The sequence below is a fragment of the Scyliorhinus torazame genome, chromosome 28 (genome assembly GCF_047496885.1).
Source record: "Scyliorhinus torazame isolate Kashiwa2021f chromosome 28, sScyTor2.1, whole genome shotgun sequence".
Taxonomy (NCBI): Eukaryota; Metazoa; Chordata; class Chondrichthyes; order Carcharhiniformes; family Scyliorhinidae; genus Scyliorhinus; species Scyliorhinus torazame.
This window is the reverse complement of record NC_092734.1, coordinates 12,394,665-12,409,432: the sequence shown is the minus strand read 5'-3', so window position 1 is coordinate 12,409,432 and position 14,768 is coordinate 12,394,665. Positions and strand designations below refer to the sequence as shown.

Below are 14,768 nucleotides of genomic sequence, written 5' to 3'. Positions count from 1 at the left end.
GTGACTGTTTGTGTGGAGTTTGCACTTTCTCCCCGTGTCTGCGTGGGTTTCCTCCGGGTGCTCCGGTTTCCTCCCACAGCCCAAAGAAGTGCAGGTTAGGTGGACTGGCCATGCTAAATTGCCCCTTAGTGTCCAAAGGTCAGGTGGGGTTACTGGGTTACGGGAATAGGGTGGGGGGTATGGGCCGGGGTGGGGTGCTCTTTCGGAGGGTCGGTGCATACTCAATGGGCCGAATGGCCTCCTTCTGCACTGTAGGGATTCTATCCCTTCCTTGTAAAGGGACTATCTTAGCACCCCTATGTGCTGAGTCCCTGACTAACCGCACTGTCGGAACTCTTTCATTGCACAGATTATGGAGGTTTGAATGAAGCCACTTTTCAAAGGCAATTCGGAATGGCCAATAAATGCTGGCCTTGCTAGTGATATTCACGCCCTGAAAATGAATAGAAATAGAATGTATGTCCCACTTTATCTTGTATCCAGTTCAGGCTGAATTGCCTAGTTCTATTCTCTAAACCTACCATTCCTGGGTCGCTCTGGTACAAGCCCCAGTGAAGCCGTTGCGGGAGGCCAGGTTGCACATCACTTTATTAATCAAATAATTTCATTCTTGAATGTTTGTTGCACATCTGCCATGATGTCACTCAATGCCCAAACAGACTCGGGGGCTAAATGGTCTCTTGCTCCCAAGTTAATTTTTAAGAGATCTAAAGGTCTCCAACAAGATGGGAGACGGTAGCTCCCAATATTTGAGGCAAGTGCGAGGACGTGAATCAATACCTTTGGAGATCAGGGGCGACATTCTCCGACCCCCCGCCGGGTCGGAGAATCGCCGGGGGCTGGCGTGAATCCCGCCCCCGCCGGTTGCCGAAGTCTCCGGCACCGGATATTCGGCGGGGGCGGGAATCGCGCCGCGCCAGTTGGCGGGCCCCCCCGCTCGATTCTCCGGCCCGGATGGGCCGAAGTCCCGCCGATAAATTGCCTGTCCCGCCGGCGTAAATTAAATCACCTACCTTACCGGCAGGACAAGGCAGCGTGGGCGGGCTCCGGGATCCTGGGGGGGGGGCGCGGGGCGATCTGACCCCGGGGGGTGTCCCCACGGTGGCCTGGCCCGCGATCGGGGCCCACCGATCCACGGGCGGGCCTGTGCCATGGGGGCACTCTTTCCCTTCCACCTCCGCCACGGTCTCCACCATGGAGGAGGTGGAAGAGACTCCCTCCACTGTGCATGCGTGGGAAACTGTCAGCGGCCGCTGACGCTCCCGCGCATGCGCCGCCCGGTGATGTCATTTCCGCGCCAGCTGGCGGGGCACCAAAGGCCGTTTCCGCCAGCTGGCGGGGCGGAAATTCCTCCGGCGTTGGGCTCAATGTTTGGGCTCGGCCCCCAAAGATGCGGAGCATTCCGCACCTTTGGGGCGGCGCGATGCCCATCTGATTGGCGCCGCTTTGGGCGCCAGTCGGCGGACATCGCGCCGTTTCAGGAGAATTTCGCCCCAGATAGCCAAACAAAAAGCACCACATATTCAACTTCCTGAAACCAGCAGGGTTGATGACCCAGGCCAGACTGTATCAGTAAAGTCACCATAGTCCCAGGTGACCACAGGCTGTTTTCCCCTTTGAGGAGGGAGAGCTGACTGGTGGTGATTTAACCTGAGGATTACCACACCTCAGGCAAGGGGGCAAGGTTGAGAAGGATAACCTCAGCCGGTGCGGGAATTGAACCCGGGCTGCTGGCCTTGCTCAGCATCATAAACCAGCTGTCCAGCCCACTGAGCTAAACCGGCCCCCATCTTATTGTTAATAAGCATCTTATTATTGTGTCACATCGTGACTCAGTGGTAATTATATCGCTTCTGAGTCACAGGCTCCACTCCAGAACTTAAAAGCATCAACAGTGGATACTTCACCGCAGCACCAAAGGGGCTCACTGCATTATCAGAGGTGCAGCCGTTCAAAGGAGACATTAAATTGAAGTCCTGTCTTTGAGGATGAACAAGAGAAATCCCATAGCATGATTAGCAAGGAATATTAAGCGTCCTGGAAAGTGTAGGTTGGTGGGAAGGGAGGAGAGGGTGGGGGTTTGGGGGAAGTGCAGGGCATCTTGTGTTAATGAAGCTTAAGGAAATCGATTCATCAAAGTTTAAGGTGGAAAATTAAGGGCAAAGCATTGGAAACCTTAAAGAGACTTGGTGGAGGGAATGCCGGTACTGACTGTGGATGTGGCTATGGTTGACAAACAAGGAGAAAGATAATGGGGACAATTGCAGGAGATTGTGGACTGGGGCTTAACTTGCGAGTGTGCGTGGATTTGGGAGCAGGTAGGGGGTTAAAATTGACAGTGCATTGGGAAGCCCACTCCAACCCATCAACATTCTGCCTTTAACCCCCTAGCGTTAGACTGTGGGTGGAGGACCCCCTCTGAAAGGGAGGGCTGTCCATCTGAATATGTGAATCACTCCATTGCAGCAACATGAACATGGTTTCTGCAATTTAACCGTGGGCCTATGGGTTGTCTTGAACTCGAGAACACAACGGCAACTGAAGAAGATGACGACATGACAGGGAAATATGCCAATGAGGACTGAAACCTCCCAACTGTTGTATTGTCAGCTTGTGTGAACATAAGAACTAGGAGCAGGAGTAGGCCATCTGGCCACGAGAGCCTACTCCACCATTCAATGAGATCATGGCTGATCTTTTGTGAACTCAGCTCCACTTTATTCTTCAAAAACCTATCTATCTTTATCTTAAAAACATTTAATGAAGGAGCCTCTACTGCTTCACTAGGCAAGGAATTCCATAGATTCACAACCCTTTGGGTGAAGAAGTTCCTCCTAAACTCCGTCCTAAATCTACTTTCCCTTATTTTGAGGCCCCCTAGTTCTGCTTTCACCCGCCAGTGGAAACAACCTGCCCGCATCTATCCTATCTATTCCCTTCATAATCTTATATGTTTCTATAAGATCCCCCCTCATCCTTCTAAATTCCAACGAGTACAGTCCCAGTCTACTCAACCTCTCCTCGTAATCCAACCCCTTCAGCTCTGGGATTAACCTAGTGAATCTCCTCTGCACACCCTCCAGTGCCAGTACGTCCTTTCCCAAGCAAGGAGACCAAAACTGAACACAATACTCAAGGTGTGGCCTCACTAACACCTTTATACAATTGTAGCATAACCTCCCTAGTCTTAACCTCCACCCTCTAGCAATGAAGGACAAAATTCCATTTGCCTTCTTAATCACCTTTTGCACCTGTAAATCAACTTTTTGCGACTCATGCACTAGCACACCCAGGTCTCTCTGCACAGCAGCATGTTTTAATATTTTATCATTTAAATAATAATCCCTCTTGCTGTTATTCCTACCAAAATGGATAACCTCACATTTGTCAACATTGTATTCCATCTGCCAGACCCTAGCCCATTCACTTAGCCTATCCAAAACCCTCTGCAGACTTCCAGTATCCTCTGCACTTTTTGCTTTACCACTTATCTTAGCGTTGTCTGCAAACTTGGACATATTGCCCTTGGTCCCCAACTCCAAATCATCTATGTCAATTGTGGGCCCAACACTGATCCCTGAGGGACACTACTAGCTACTGGTTGCCAACCAGAGAAACACCCATTAATCCCCACTCTTTGCTTTCTATTAATTAACCAATCCTCTATTCATGCTACTATTTTACACTTAATGCCATGCATATTTAACTTATGCAGCAACCTTTCGTGTGAGACCTTGTCAAAGGCTTTCTGGAAATCCACATCCATTGGCTCCCCGTTATCTACCACACTGGTAATGTCCTCAAAAAATTCCACTAAATTAGTTAGGCATGACTTGCCCTTTATGAACCCATGCTGCGTCTGCCCAATGGGACAATTTCCATCCAGATGCCTCGCTATTTCTTCCTTGATGATAGATTCCAGCATCTTCCCTACTACCGAAGTTAAGCTAACTGGCCTATATTTACCCGCTTTCTGCCTACCTCCTTTTTTAAACAGTGGTGTCACATTTGCTAATTTCCAATCCGCCGGGACCACCCCAGAGTCCAGTGAATTTTGGTAAATTATCACTAGTGTATTTGCAATTTCCCTAGCCATCTCTTTTAGCACTCTGGGATGCTTTCCATCAGGGCCAGGAGACTTGTCTACCTTTAGCCCCATTAGCTTGCCCATCACTACCTCCTTAGTGATAACAATCATCTCCAGGTCCTCACCTGATATAGCCTCATTTCTATCAGTCACTGGCATGTTATTTGTGTCTTCCACTGTGAAGACTGACCCAAAGAACCTGTTCAGTTCCTCAGCCATTTCCTCATCTCCCATTATTAAATCTCCCTTCTCCTCTGCCAAAGGACCAATATTTACCTTAGTCACTCTTTTTTGTTTTATATATTTGTAGAAACTTTTACTATCTGTTTTTATATTCTGAGTTTGTTTACTCTCATAATCTATCTTACTCTTCTTTATAGCTTTTTTAGTAGCTTTCTGTTGCCCCCTAAAGATTTCCCAGTCCTCTAGTCTCCCACTAATCTTTGCCACTTTGTATGCTTCTTCCTTCAATTTGATACTCTCCCTTATTTCCTTCGATATCCACGGTCCATTTTCCCTCTTTCTACCACCCTTCCTTTTTGATGGTATAAACCTTTGCTGAGCACTGTGAAAAATTGCTTGGAAGGATCTCCACTGTTCCTCAACTGTTTCACCATAAAGTCTTTGCTCCCAGTTTACTTTAGCTAGTTCTTCTCTCATCCCATTGTAATCTCCATTGTTTAAGCACAAAACACTAGTGTTTGATTTTACCTTCTCACCCTCCATCTGTATTTTAAATTCCACCATATTGTGATCGCTCCTTCCGAGAGGATCCCTAACTATGAGATCATGAATCAATCCTGTCTCATTACACAGGACCAGATCTAGGACTGCTTGTTCCCTCGTAGGTTCCATTACATACTGTTCGAGGAAACTAGCGCGGATACATTCTATAAACTCCCCTTCAAGGCTGCCTTGACCAACCTGGTTAAACCAATCGACATGTAGATTAAAATCCCCCATGATAACTGCTGTACCATTTCTACATGCATCAGTTATTTCTTTGTTTATTGCCTGCCCCACTATAATGTTACTATTTGGTGGCCTATCGATTACTCCTATCAGTGACTTTTTTGCCTTACTAGTCCTGATTTCCACCCAAATGGATTCAACCTTATCCTCCATAGCACCGATGTCATCCCTTACTATTGCCCGGATGTCATCCTTAAATAAGAGAGCTACACCTCCTCCGTTACCATCCACTCTGTCCTTCCGAATAGTTTGATACCCTCGGATATTTAACTCCCAGTCGTGACCATCCTTGAACCATGTTTCAGTAATGGCCACTAAATCATAGTCATTCACGATGATTTGCGCCATTAACTCATTTACCTTATTCCGAATACTACGAGCATTCAGGTAAAGTTCACTTATGCTGGCTTTTATACCTCTGTTTTGAATCTTAACACCTCGATCAGTAACCTCTCCTAAGTTATATTTCCTCTTAACTTTTCTCCGAATTTTCCTTGTCGTTGAACCCATATCTTCATATAACACCCTGCCGCGTCGCTTACCATTTATGTTTTTACTTCCCGTTTTATTCCTTTTAGTATTCCTGGTCCTATTCACTGAGCTCCCCTCAGTCACTGTACCTTGTACTGTCGCCCTTTTTGATTTTTGACGATGCTTCTCTGCCTTACACATTCCCCCTTACTGCCTTTTGTTTCTGTCCCTGTTTTATTACCTTCCAACTTCCTGCATTGGTTCCCATCCCCCTGCCACATTAGTTTAAACTCTCCCCAACAGCTCTAGCAAACAACCCCCACCCCCCCAGGACATCGGTTCCAGTCTTGCCCAGGTGCAGACCGTCTGGTTTGTACTGGTCCCGCCTCTCCCAGAACCGGTTCCAATGCCCTGGAATTTGAATCCCTCCCTCCATCACCATCTTTCGAGCCACGCAGCTCCAGAGCCATCAAGCGGTCTAACAGGAGCTGCAACTGGACACACTTCTTGCACGTGAAGGAGCCAGGGACACTGGACGTGTCCCTGAGCTCCCACATCGCACACAAGGAGCATGACACGGGTCTGGGATCTCCTGCCATGTCTTAAACCTTAGGTTAACTTATACAACTACAATTCCAAAAAACGAAAGAGAAAGAAAATAAATAAATTAGGCAATGAAAAGAAAAACTACTTACCAGTCACTTACATGGGTTAAAAAGCAGCTCTCCCCACCCAGCTTCGAATTCCCAAACTCACTCCTTGCTGTCTCACTCTGGCTGTGTCTTCTCTGGCTCGCTGGGAGAACTCACTGGGAGTGAGTTACAAGTTGCTCTTTTAAATTGGCCTGAGTTGACTCCCCCCCCCCCCCCCCACCTGCTTTTAAATCAAAGTAGATTAAGGTGACTGACACTTACCTGCCAACCAGTTATGTGAGTGGGTGGGGCAGCCCTTGTTAACCTTCACTGCACAATTCTAGATTAATTAAAACTGCTGAAATTTACAAAGGAACAGTCTTACCGACTGGATTCAATTCCCACCTAGCTTCAAATTCCCAAACTTTGGGACTTTGCTCACAGTACTTGTGCTGGGAGTTTACTTTTGCAGCTTTGGATGTTTGTGAGTCTGATCTCCACGTTGGAGCTCCGATCGATCAGATAGAGCGTGGGTGCTCCTTATGCTATTTTACTTTGGGCCTCAGGTGAGGGGCCAAGATGTTGGGCGGCATCAAGAACCCCCAGCAGGGGCTGCAATTATCTGCTCCTCATAGACCTACAAGAGAGAGGACAACAGCAGAGAGGTGCAGCTCACAGGAGGCCATGACAGTGACACAGGGCCAACAGTCAGAGGATGAACTTAACCCAGTTCCCCAGAAGACTCTTACCTTTCCTGGCCCGTTTCGTTCACCGTCGGGGAGACATCACCAGGAAAAAAAGAGCGCAGTCTTTGAATGCGCGCACTCCACACTTTCAATTTGTTCATCTTGTATACGAACACCAGGAACTACCAGTTTTCACACTGACAATGTCGCTTTAAATAGAGGGGATGACATTGTGGGCCATCATCTCACAAACTCAGGTGAACTGATCAGGAAACCCTAAAATGATTTGGAAATGCAGTGCCTGGGTTAAGGAAACCCACTGGCGGATGTGCGGGACTTACCTGCATGTTTCCGTGTGATCCAGGAAGCCTGCTCCCAGCTCTCTGCCACTTAAACGCGCTGTTTTTATCCACCAATTTCTTTAAATTCTTTCATTAAATATTCAATATCGAGCTGTTTTATTGAGCGGGCCAGTTTGAGAAGGGGTGATAACATGATGATATCTCCAGGAATTCACCCAGAGTTAGTAACCCTAGTGCAGCTGGTCAAAGGTCAAAGTTCAGGCCTGTCTGAAGTTGAGCATGAAATGAGGCAGCCGACTGGTAGAAACCAGGGCCTAGCCTGGCTCTCCCTCAATCACCTTCAACATCCTTCTGTCACCTGGTAGAAACCAGGGCCTAGCCTGGCTCTCCCTCAATCACCTTCAACATCCTTCTGTCACCTGGTAGAAACCAGGGCCTAGCCTGGCTCTCCCTCAATCACCTTCAACATCCTTCTGTCACCTGGTAGAAACCAGGGCCTAGCCTGGCTCTCCCTCAATCACCTTCAACATCCTTCTGTCACCTGGTAGAAATCAGGGCCTAGCCTGGCTCTCCCTCAATCACCTTCAACATCCTTCTGTCACCTGGTAGAAACCAGGGCCTAGCCTGGCTCTCCCTCAATCACCTTCAACATCCTTCTGTCACCTGTTCGGATCGCCTTATGGCGCAACAACTAACGGGCCTGCCACAGTCTCACAAACGTAAGAACATGCATGGAGCTGATAAACGAGTAACCCAACATACCAGCTGTTGGGAGACTGTATGACTTTACCATGCAAATGCTGTCTCAGAATAATTTTTCCTCTTGCTTTGGCGCTTCAGAAGGCCAAAAACCTGAATAAAGCCAAAATATCGAATAAATTATTCAAAAGTTGGAACATATGATCAATATTTTATTGCTTGCATCCCCTCGTGGACCTGTAAACTGGGTCATTCACTGCCATATACTTCCAAAGTCTACTTGCTCTTGAAAATATTAGTTTGTACAGTGCAGTGTCTTGCTTGCTCACATTAAGAGTCATTTTTGATATAATTTTGAAAAAACTATTCCGGCAGCCGTTATTTATCATCGAATAATGTAATAACAGCAACAACTTGCATTGTATAGCACCTTTGATAGAGTAAGCCATCCCAAGGCATTTATTAGGAGTGTTGTCGGACAGAATCGGACAACGAGCTTTGTGAGGAGATTCAGGAAAGGTGACCAACTGCTTAGGGCAGAGGTAGCTTTGAAGGAGCGTCTTAAAGGAGGACAAGAGTATTCAGTACGGAAGGAGGTCAATTGGACTATAGTACCAATGCTGGCACTTTGAAAGAGCTACTCAATTATAATGATAATAATAATCTTTTATAATAATAACAATTTTTATTAGTGTCACAAGTAGACTTACATTAGCACTGCAATGAAGTTACTGTGAAAATCCCCTCGTCGCCACATTCCGGCGCCTGTTCGGGTACACAGAGGGAGATTTGAGAGTGCCCAATTCACCTAACAGTACGTCTTTCGGGACTTGTGAGAGGAAACTGGAGCGCCCGGAGGAAACCCACGCAGACACAGGGAGAATGTGCAGACTCCGCACAGACAGTTACCCACGCCAGGAATCGAACCTGGGACTCTGGTGCTGTGAAGCAACAGTGCTAACCACTGTGCTACCGTGCCACCCTGCTCTTCCCCCATAGCCAGCAGAAGGCACCACTTGCTACTGTATCTCCTCCTGTGGTGACCTCCCTGACCTCCTTTAACTAGGCTCTTGGTCCTGTTACCTTCTCTTCAAGTATATATCCAATTCCCTTTTTCTTTTTCTTGATTTGTAAAAAAGTTCATTTATATTCATTTATTTGAAACCATGTTCACAATTTGATTTCAGCATATAAAAACGTAGTTGCTGATTTCAGCTAGTATTTAAGACTTACATCCCACCCATTTCACAATGAAAGTATGGAGACCACCTGCTCTCGGATCTCTTTCAAAATTGCTATTAGAAATCCCGAGCAGGTGACTAGACTTTCAATTTTCTCCCTTTATTGCAGGGGAAGTGCTGCTACTGCTCAGCACTTTCTGTGGCAAAAAGATCATGGAAGAGGTTATTAGGCCAGTCAAATTAAAATGGACATCGTTACTGTCAACATTTTTACTGCAAAAAATAATGAAAGTTAATTTTATTAGATGAGCCTTCTCTACTGGATCCTTGTTAAACATACTTCTTTTCAACATATTCTGTAGAATATAATACATGAGCTCATTAAAATTATTGAAGAAACTTAGAATATCATCTGATTTACTTTCATCACCAGATTGCTACAGGGTTCTTTTTGAAGGTTTCATAATCTTCTCTCTTTAAAAAAGCTACTTCAGTTTCATGGCCGCACCAGCTCCCTTCAGTGTGCTTGCCTCTTTTAACATAAGTTGATCATCATTATCCAAACTCACAACAAGATCATTTGTCTCTGCTCCATGTGCTTGATGAATAATTTTGAATGCATCGTAGGTGTATTTCTTAAAAGGTGGTGCAAGTTCAGGTTTTGAAGGTATATCATTCTGGAGAAAGTTAAGGAATTCTTTCACAGACTGATTCCCATTAACATCATGGTAGACCACAGGTATGAAATTGCGATGTCCAAAGGATCGAACCAGGCAAACTGTGATAGTTACTTTTTCAGACTACGTGTTGTACCAGGGATTTTAATATGTAGATCCTTCAACAACAATTCCTATCCAATACCCTTTTAAAAGTTGAATCGACTTCCTCCACCCCTTTCAGGCAGCACATACCCAGGTCATAACTCGTATCAAAAATTCTCCTGGTCTCCCCTCTGCGAATTATATCTGTGACCTTTGATTACTGACAACAGTTTCACCTCAACTTGTTCTATCGAAACACTTCATAGTTTTGAATGTAAAGTACATACTGGATAGGTCATTCAACAAACAAATCAACCTCAAGGATCATTTTGCTTCTGGTCAGCCTAATTGGGGCAACTGAGCACAATAAACCAGGATAGTCATGGAGTGCTGGCAATCTTACACTGAAGCTACAGCTATCAGAAACCACAGCCCCACCAGATACACGAGAAAGTCAACATTTTTCTTTTAAATGGCCAAAAGTTAGAGCAGTGGATCTCACGGGTGTGTTATCAAACACCGAGTCACATGTTGGGGCAGGTGACCAAAAACTGGGTCACACGGGTAGGCTTGGAGGTGGAGAGAGAGAGGTGGAGAGGTTTAGCGAGGGAATTCCAGAGGACCCGGGAAGAGCTCTGTTGATGGAGGGAGGAGGCGGATAGATTGAAAGTGAGAATAGTTTACATGAGATTGAATGAAGCTAATTGGCCTAATGAGGCTTGTGTGCTCTCCCTGTGATTGAGGCCTCCAATATAAAGAGTAATTACACCGGGGCTGGATCGGTCCCAAAATTAGGTGCTTAGGCCTTCCGTGACTAAATACAGCGACTTCATTCCAAAGCCATGGGTGTAAGTGGTCCTGTAATGTCAGTTGTGGTTCAGATGTTGGCCATTTGCCTCTTATTCAGAAGGTTTAATAAGTTCAGGTTCTGCACAAGGAGCCTGCACAAGGAGCCCCTACAGAAGGGGGTGCTGTGCTGTCAGAGATGTATCTTTCAGATGAGATCCTAAGCCCTGGCCTCTGAGTTGGGTATGACAACATCTCATGGCACCTTTCATAGGTCAAAGGAGTTTTAATTTTACTCGTTATTTCCATTGGAGTCCATGTCCGCACTACTATTGGCTGTATTACTTTATCGCACAAAATCAACATCATCCACAAAGTGATTATTTGGCAACACTAAGTCAAGAGCTTATGAATTATAACCCAATCATTTCAAGAATGTACTCTTCGCAAAGAAAGAAAGACTCTTTAACAGAGTCACACTGGGCAAAGAAATATATTTTCTTGACAGGCAGTGTGGAGGCAGCACAGAGCTTTTCCGTGATAAACGCTCTTCCCAAGGTAAGGTAGTAACCAAATATTGCAGTAGTGTCAGCCTTCCAGAGATTCACGAGTGGCCTTTAGTTGGATTTTAGCTTGGCGCGCTCACATTTATAATGAATTTATGATTTAAGATCAAACAGAGCTCCAGCCTCCGAGAGATGGTGGATAATTACAATGAGTAGGAGTTCCATTCAGACAATGTACTTTGAATTGCAGATCTGCCTGGTCTTTATTTTCTTCTTTTGGTATCGTTGCGCAGTCCAATCGGTTCAATCTCTTCTTTCAGCTCCGGGACTTGGGTCTGACCTGCTGTCCAAATGTAGGCCTCGCCTGGTGATGATTGGCACCAGTGCAGCAAACTCACCCTCCAAGGCAACTGGAATGTCATTCTGGAATTTCAAGGTAAGACTTTTTTTTCCATCTCAACCTGTCAAAGCGCCCACTATGAATGCATCGTATTTTCAGCTTATTTTAAGCTATTCAATTTTAAATTGGGGGGGGGGGGGGGTGGGGTGGAGGGGGGGCATGGGGGAGTAGCACTCCCACTTGAGATACACAAAACCCTGGCTTGACCACACCTGGAGTACTGTGCGTAGCTCTGGGCAGCACACCTCAGGAACGTTACATTGGCTTTAGAGGGAGAATGTGTAGGTGTACGAGACCGATTGCTGGGCTCCGTCGGTTAAATTGTGAGGAGAGTGCACTCATTCTGGTTGCATTTCCTGCTATATTCTCAGATGAATACATTCAGAATTAGCACTTCTTTTGAGTTTTGCCAAACGTTGGAAAGATTTTCTCTCATCGCCCCTTTGGGTCCCTTTCAAAATCTGGAGTGCCAGAAATCAGCAGCACATCAGACAGCCTTTCTGAGGCAATGGGAAATAGTGAGGAAAACGCTGAAGTCTGTAAGCGACTTCTGAGAGATTTATTTTGTTTGCAGATGAGCTGACAGCATTCCCTGGTGTAGCTGCGTTTGATGTTCCAACTCAATCCAGGACATGGGGCAGAATTCTCCGTTTTTGAGGCGAAGTGCAGTGACGGGCATTCATAATGCAGCCAAACTAGTTGATTATCAACCTGCAAATCCTTTCAATGTATCTTCTGTAGGTGGCAGGAGTGGGAGAGATCGCTAATCAGCCATGCTTTATGCACAGTGGCATCCCTGAAGCTTTGGCCTCTGGCTTCAGGCTAGTGACCTGTCTGAAGAACCAAGGCACGGGAAACAGATGTAAGCATGTGCTTCATCTGTCTCGCATGTTTATAGACACAGGAGGCTGGATTCTCTGTTTCAGCGGCAAAGTGACGGTGCCAGCGGAGCCTGTGTGGTCTTTTACGACAAAAGAATCTGCGTGAAGCCCTCACCGATTCCGGGGTCGGTGAGGGGCTAGCACCGGTGCCGGCTGAAACTCCCGGCTCCCCCACCAAAAGCGGCCTTGAATGGGCGGGTACCGGGCTGTGCATGCACATGGCAAACGGCCTGCAACGGCCGTGCGCGGACCTGACCCGTCACCCCACAGCCCACCCCCTGGCCACTCCACACCAGTCTCCCCAGCCCTCGCAAAAGCGCCCCCGGCCAGCGGCATGGATCCTGGCCGAGTGTGGCGGTGCTGGGCACAGTCTGCAGCCGCCACGCCGGGTTCCTGGGCTGCCAATTTTGATGAGTGGAATACTATCCCACTCGCGTCACTAATAACTGTTGTCAATTCTGCACCAGAGACGCCAATAATGTCCTTCTTAATATCGAGTAATATTGCTTTTCAGAGTCGGCAGGTATCAGATGATACCACCACAAGGTTCAACCTGATATTGATCAAAGAGCCAACAACTAATCAGTTAGTTCAAGTTCAATAATGGTTTATTTACACATAAGATTAACTCTCACATGCAACATAAAAACACTACAAGCTAAACTACACCTAACACTACAACAACCTGTACTTAACTTTCAGGCACCCGGCTTTGGCAGAGGAACAAGGCCTTTGTTCGGATCTGGTGTGGCTGGGTCTGGAGAAGTAACTTCGGTTCGGCTGGGCTCATTCATCTGGTAGCGATCGTTGATCTTTTTTAAAAAATATATATATTTTATTCAAAATTTTTTTTTCCGGCCAAACAAAACAGTACAAAAATGTTTCCCTTTTTACAACAATAAAACAATATAAATAATAGTGACCGTTTTTAACAAATAAATAAATAATATATAAACTAAATGGCAACTGCCATAACAAAATATTAACTCTCCCAAATAATAAAGTCAAACAAGCCAATATACATATCCAAGTAAAAATATCCATACAAAAACACCCCTGAGGATCCACCCTCCCCCCCCCCCCCCCCCCCCCCCCCCTGGGTTGCTGCTACTACTTTCCCAGTTCCTTTATCGTTCTGCGAGATAGTCAATGAACGGTTCCCACCGCCTGGTGAACCCTTGAGCCGAACCTCTTAGTGCGAACTTTATCTGTTCCAGTTTTATAAACCCTGCCATGTTGTTTATCCAGGCCTCCACGCCCGGGGGTTTAGCTTCCTTCCACATTAACAATATCCTTCGCCGGGCTACTAGGGACGCAAAGGCCAAAACATCAGCCTCTCTCACCTCCTGCACTCCCGGCTCTTCTGCAACCCTGAATATAGCCAACCCCCAGCTTGGCTTGACCCGGACCCCCACCACCTTCGAAAGCACATTTGCCACCCCCACCCAGAACCCATGCAGTGCCGAGCATGACCAAAACATGTGGGTGTGGTTTGCTGGGCTTCTCACGCATCTCCCACACCTATCCTCTACCCCGAAAAATTTACTGAGCCTTGCTCCGGTCATGTGCGCCCTATGCAAGACTTTGAATTGTATCAGGCTAAGCCTGGCACACGACGAAGAGTTTACCCTGCATAGGGCATCTGCCCACAGCCCCTCTTCGATCTCTTCCCCCAGCTCTTCTTCCCATTTTCCCTTCAGCTCATCCACCATGATCTCCCCCTCGTCTCTCATTTCCCTGTATATATCTGACACCCTACCATCCCCCACCCATGTCCCCGAAATCACTCTCTCCTGAATCTCCTGCGTCGGGAGCTGCGGAAATTCCCTCACCTGTTGCCTCACAAAAGCCCTCAATTGCATATACCAGAATGCATTCCCCTGGGGCTACCCGTATTTTTCCGTCAGCGCTCCCAGACTCGCAAACGTCCCGTCTAGGAACACACCCCTCAGTTGCACAATCCCAGCTCTCTGCCATGTTCTAAATCCCCCATCTATTCTCCCCGGGACAAACCTATGATTATTCCTTATCGGGGACCGCACCGAGGCTCCCGTCATTCCCTTATGCCGTCTCCACTGCCCCCAAATTTTCAACATTGCCACCACCACAGGACTTGTGGTGTATTTCTTCGGGGAGAACGGCAACGGCGCCGTCGCCAATGCTTGTAGGCTGGTTCCTTTGCAGGACGCCATTTCAAGTCTCTTCCACGCCGCTCCCTCCCCTTCTCCCATCCACTTACACACCATTGAGATATTGGCGGCCCAATAATAATCACTTAAGCTCGGCAGTGCCAGTCCCCCCCTCTCCCTGCTACGCTGCAAGAACCCCCTCCTCACTCTCGGGGTCTTCCCAGCCCACACAAAACCCATAACGCTCTTCTCAATTTTTTTGAAAAAAGCCCTCG

The 14,768-nt window shown here is 46.9% G+C and overlaps 1 protein-coding gene, 1 long non-coding RNA gene and 1 pseudogene across 2 annotated transcripts in view; 1 reads left to right on the top strand and 2 right to left on the bottom strand.

The window, feature by feature from the left end:
- Window positions 1–14,768, top strand: part of LOC140403529 (ras-GEF domain-containing family member 1A-like) — a 246,714-nt gene that overhangs the window by 37,930 nt on the left and 194,016 nt on the right. The window contains exon 2 of the mRNA XM_072491491.1: window positions 11,404–11,519. Within this exon, the coding sequence (XP_072347592.1) occupies window positions 11,454–11,519 (66 nt within the window). The 5' untranslated portion in view covers window positions 11,404–11,453. The remainder of the gene's footprint in view (window positions 1–11,403; window positions 11,520–14,768) is intronic.
- The window catches only part of LOC140403530 (uncharacterized), a 139,495-nt gene that overhangs the window by 12,061 nt on the left and 112,666 nt on the right, over window positions 1–14,768 (bottom strand). The window lies entirely within an intron of this gene.
- On the bottom strand, window positions 9,348–9,950 carry LOC140403426 (UPF0538 protein C2orf76 homolog pseudogene; annotated as a pseudogene).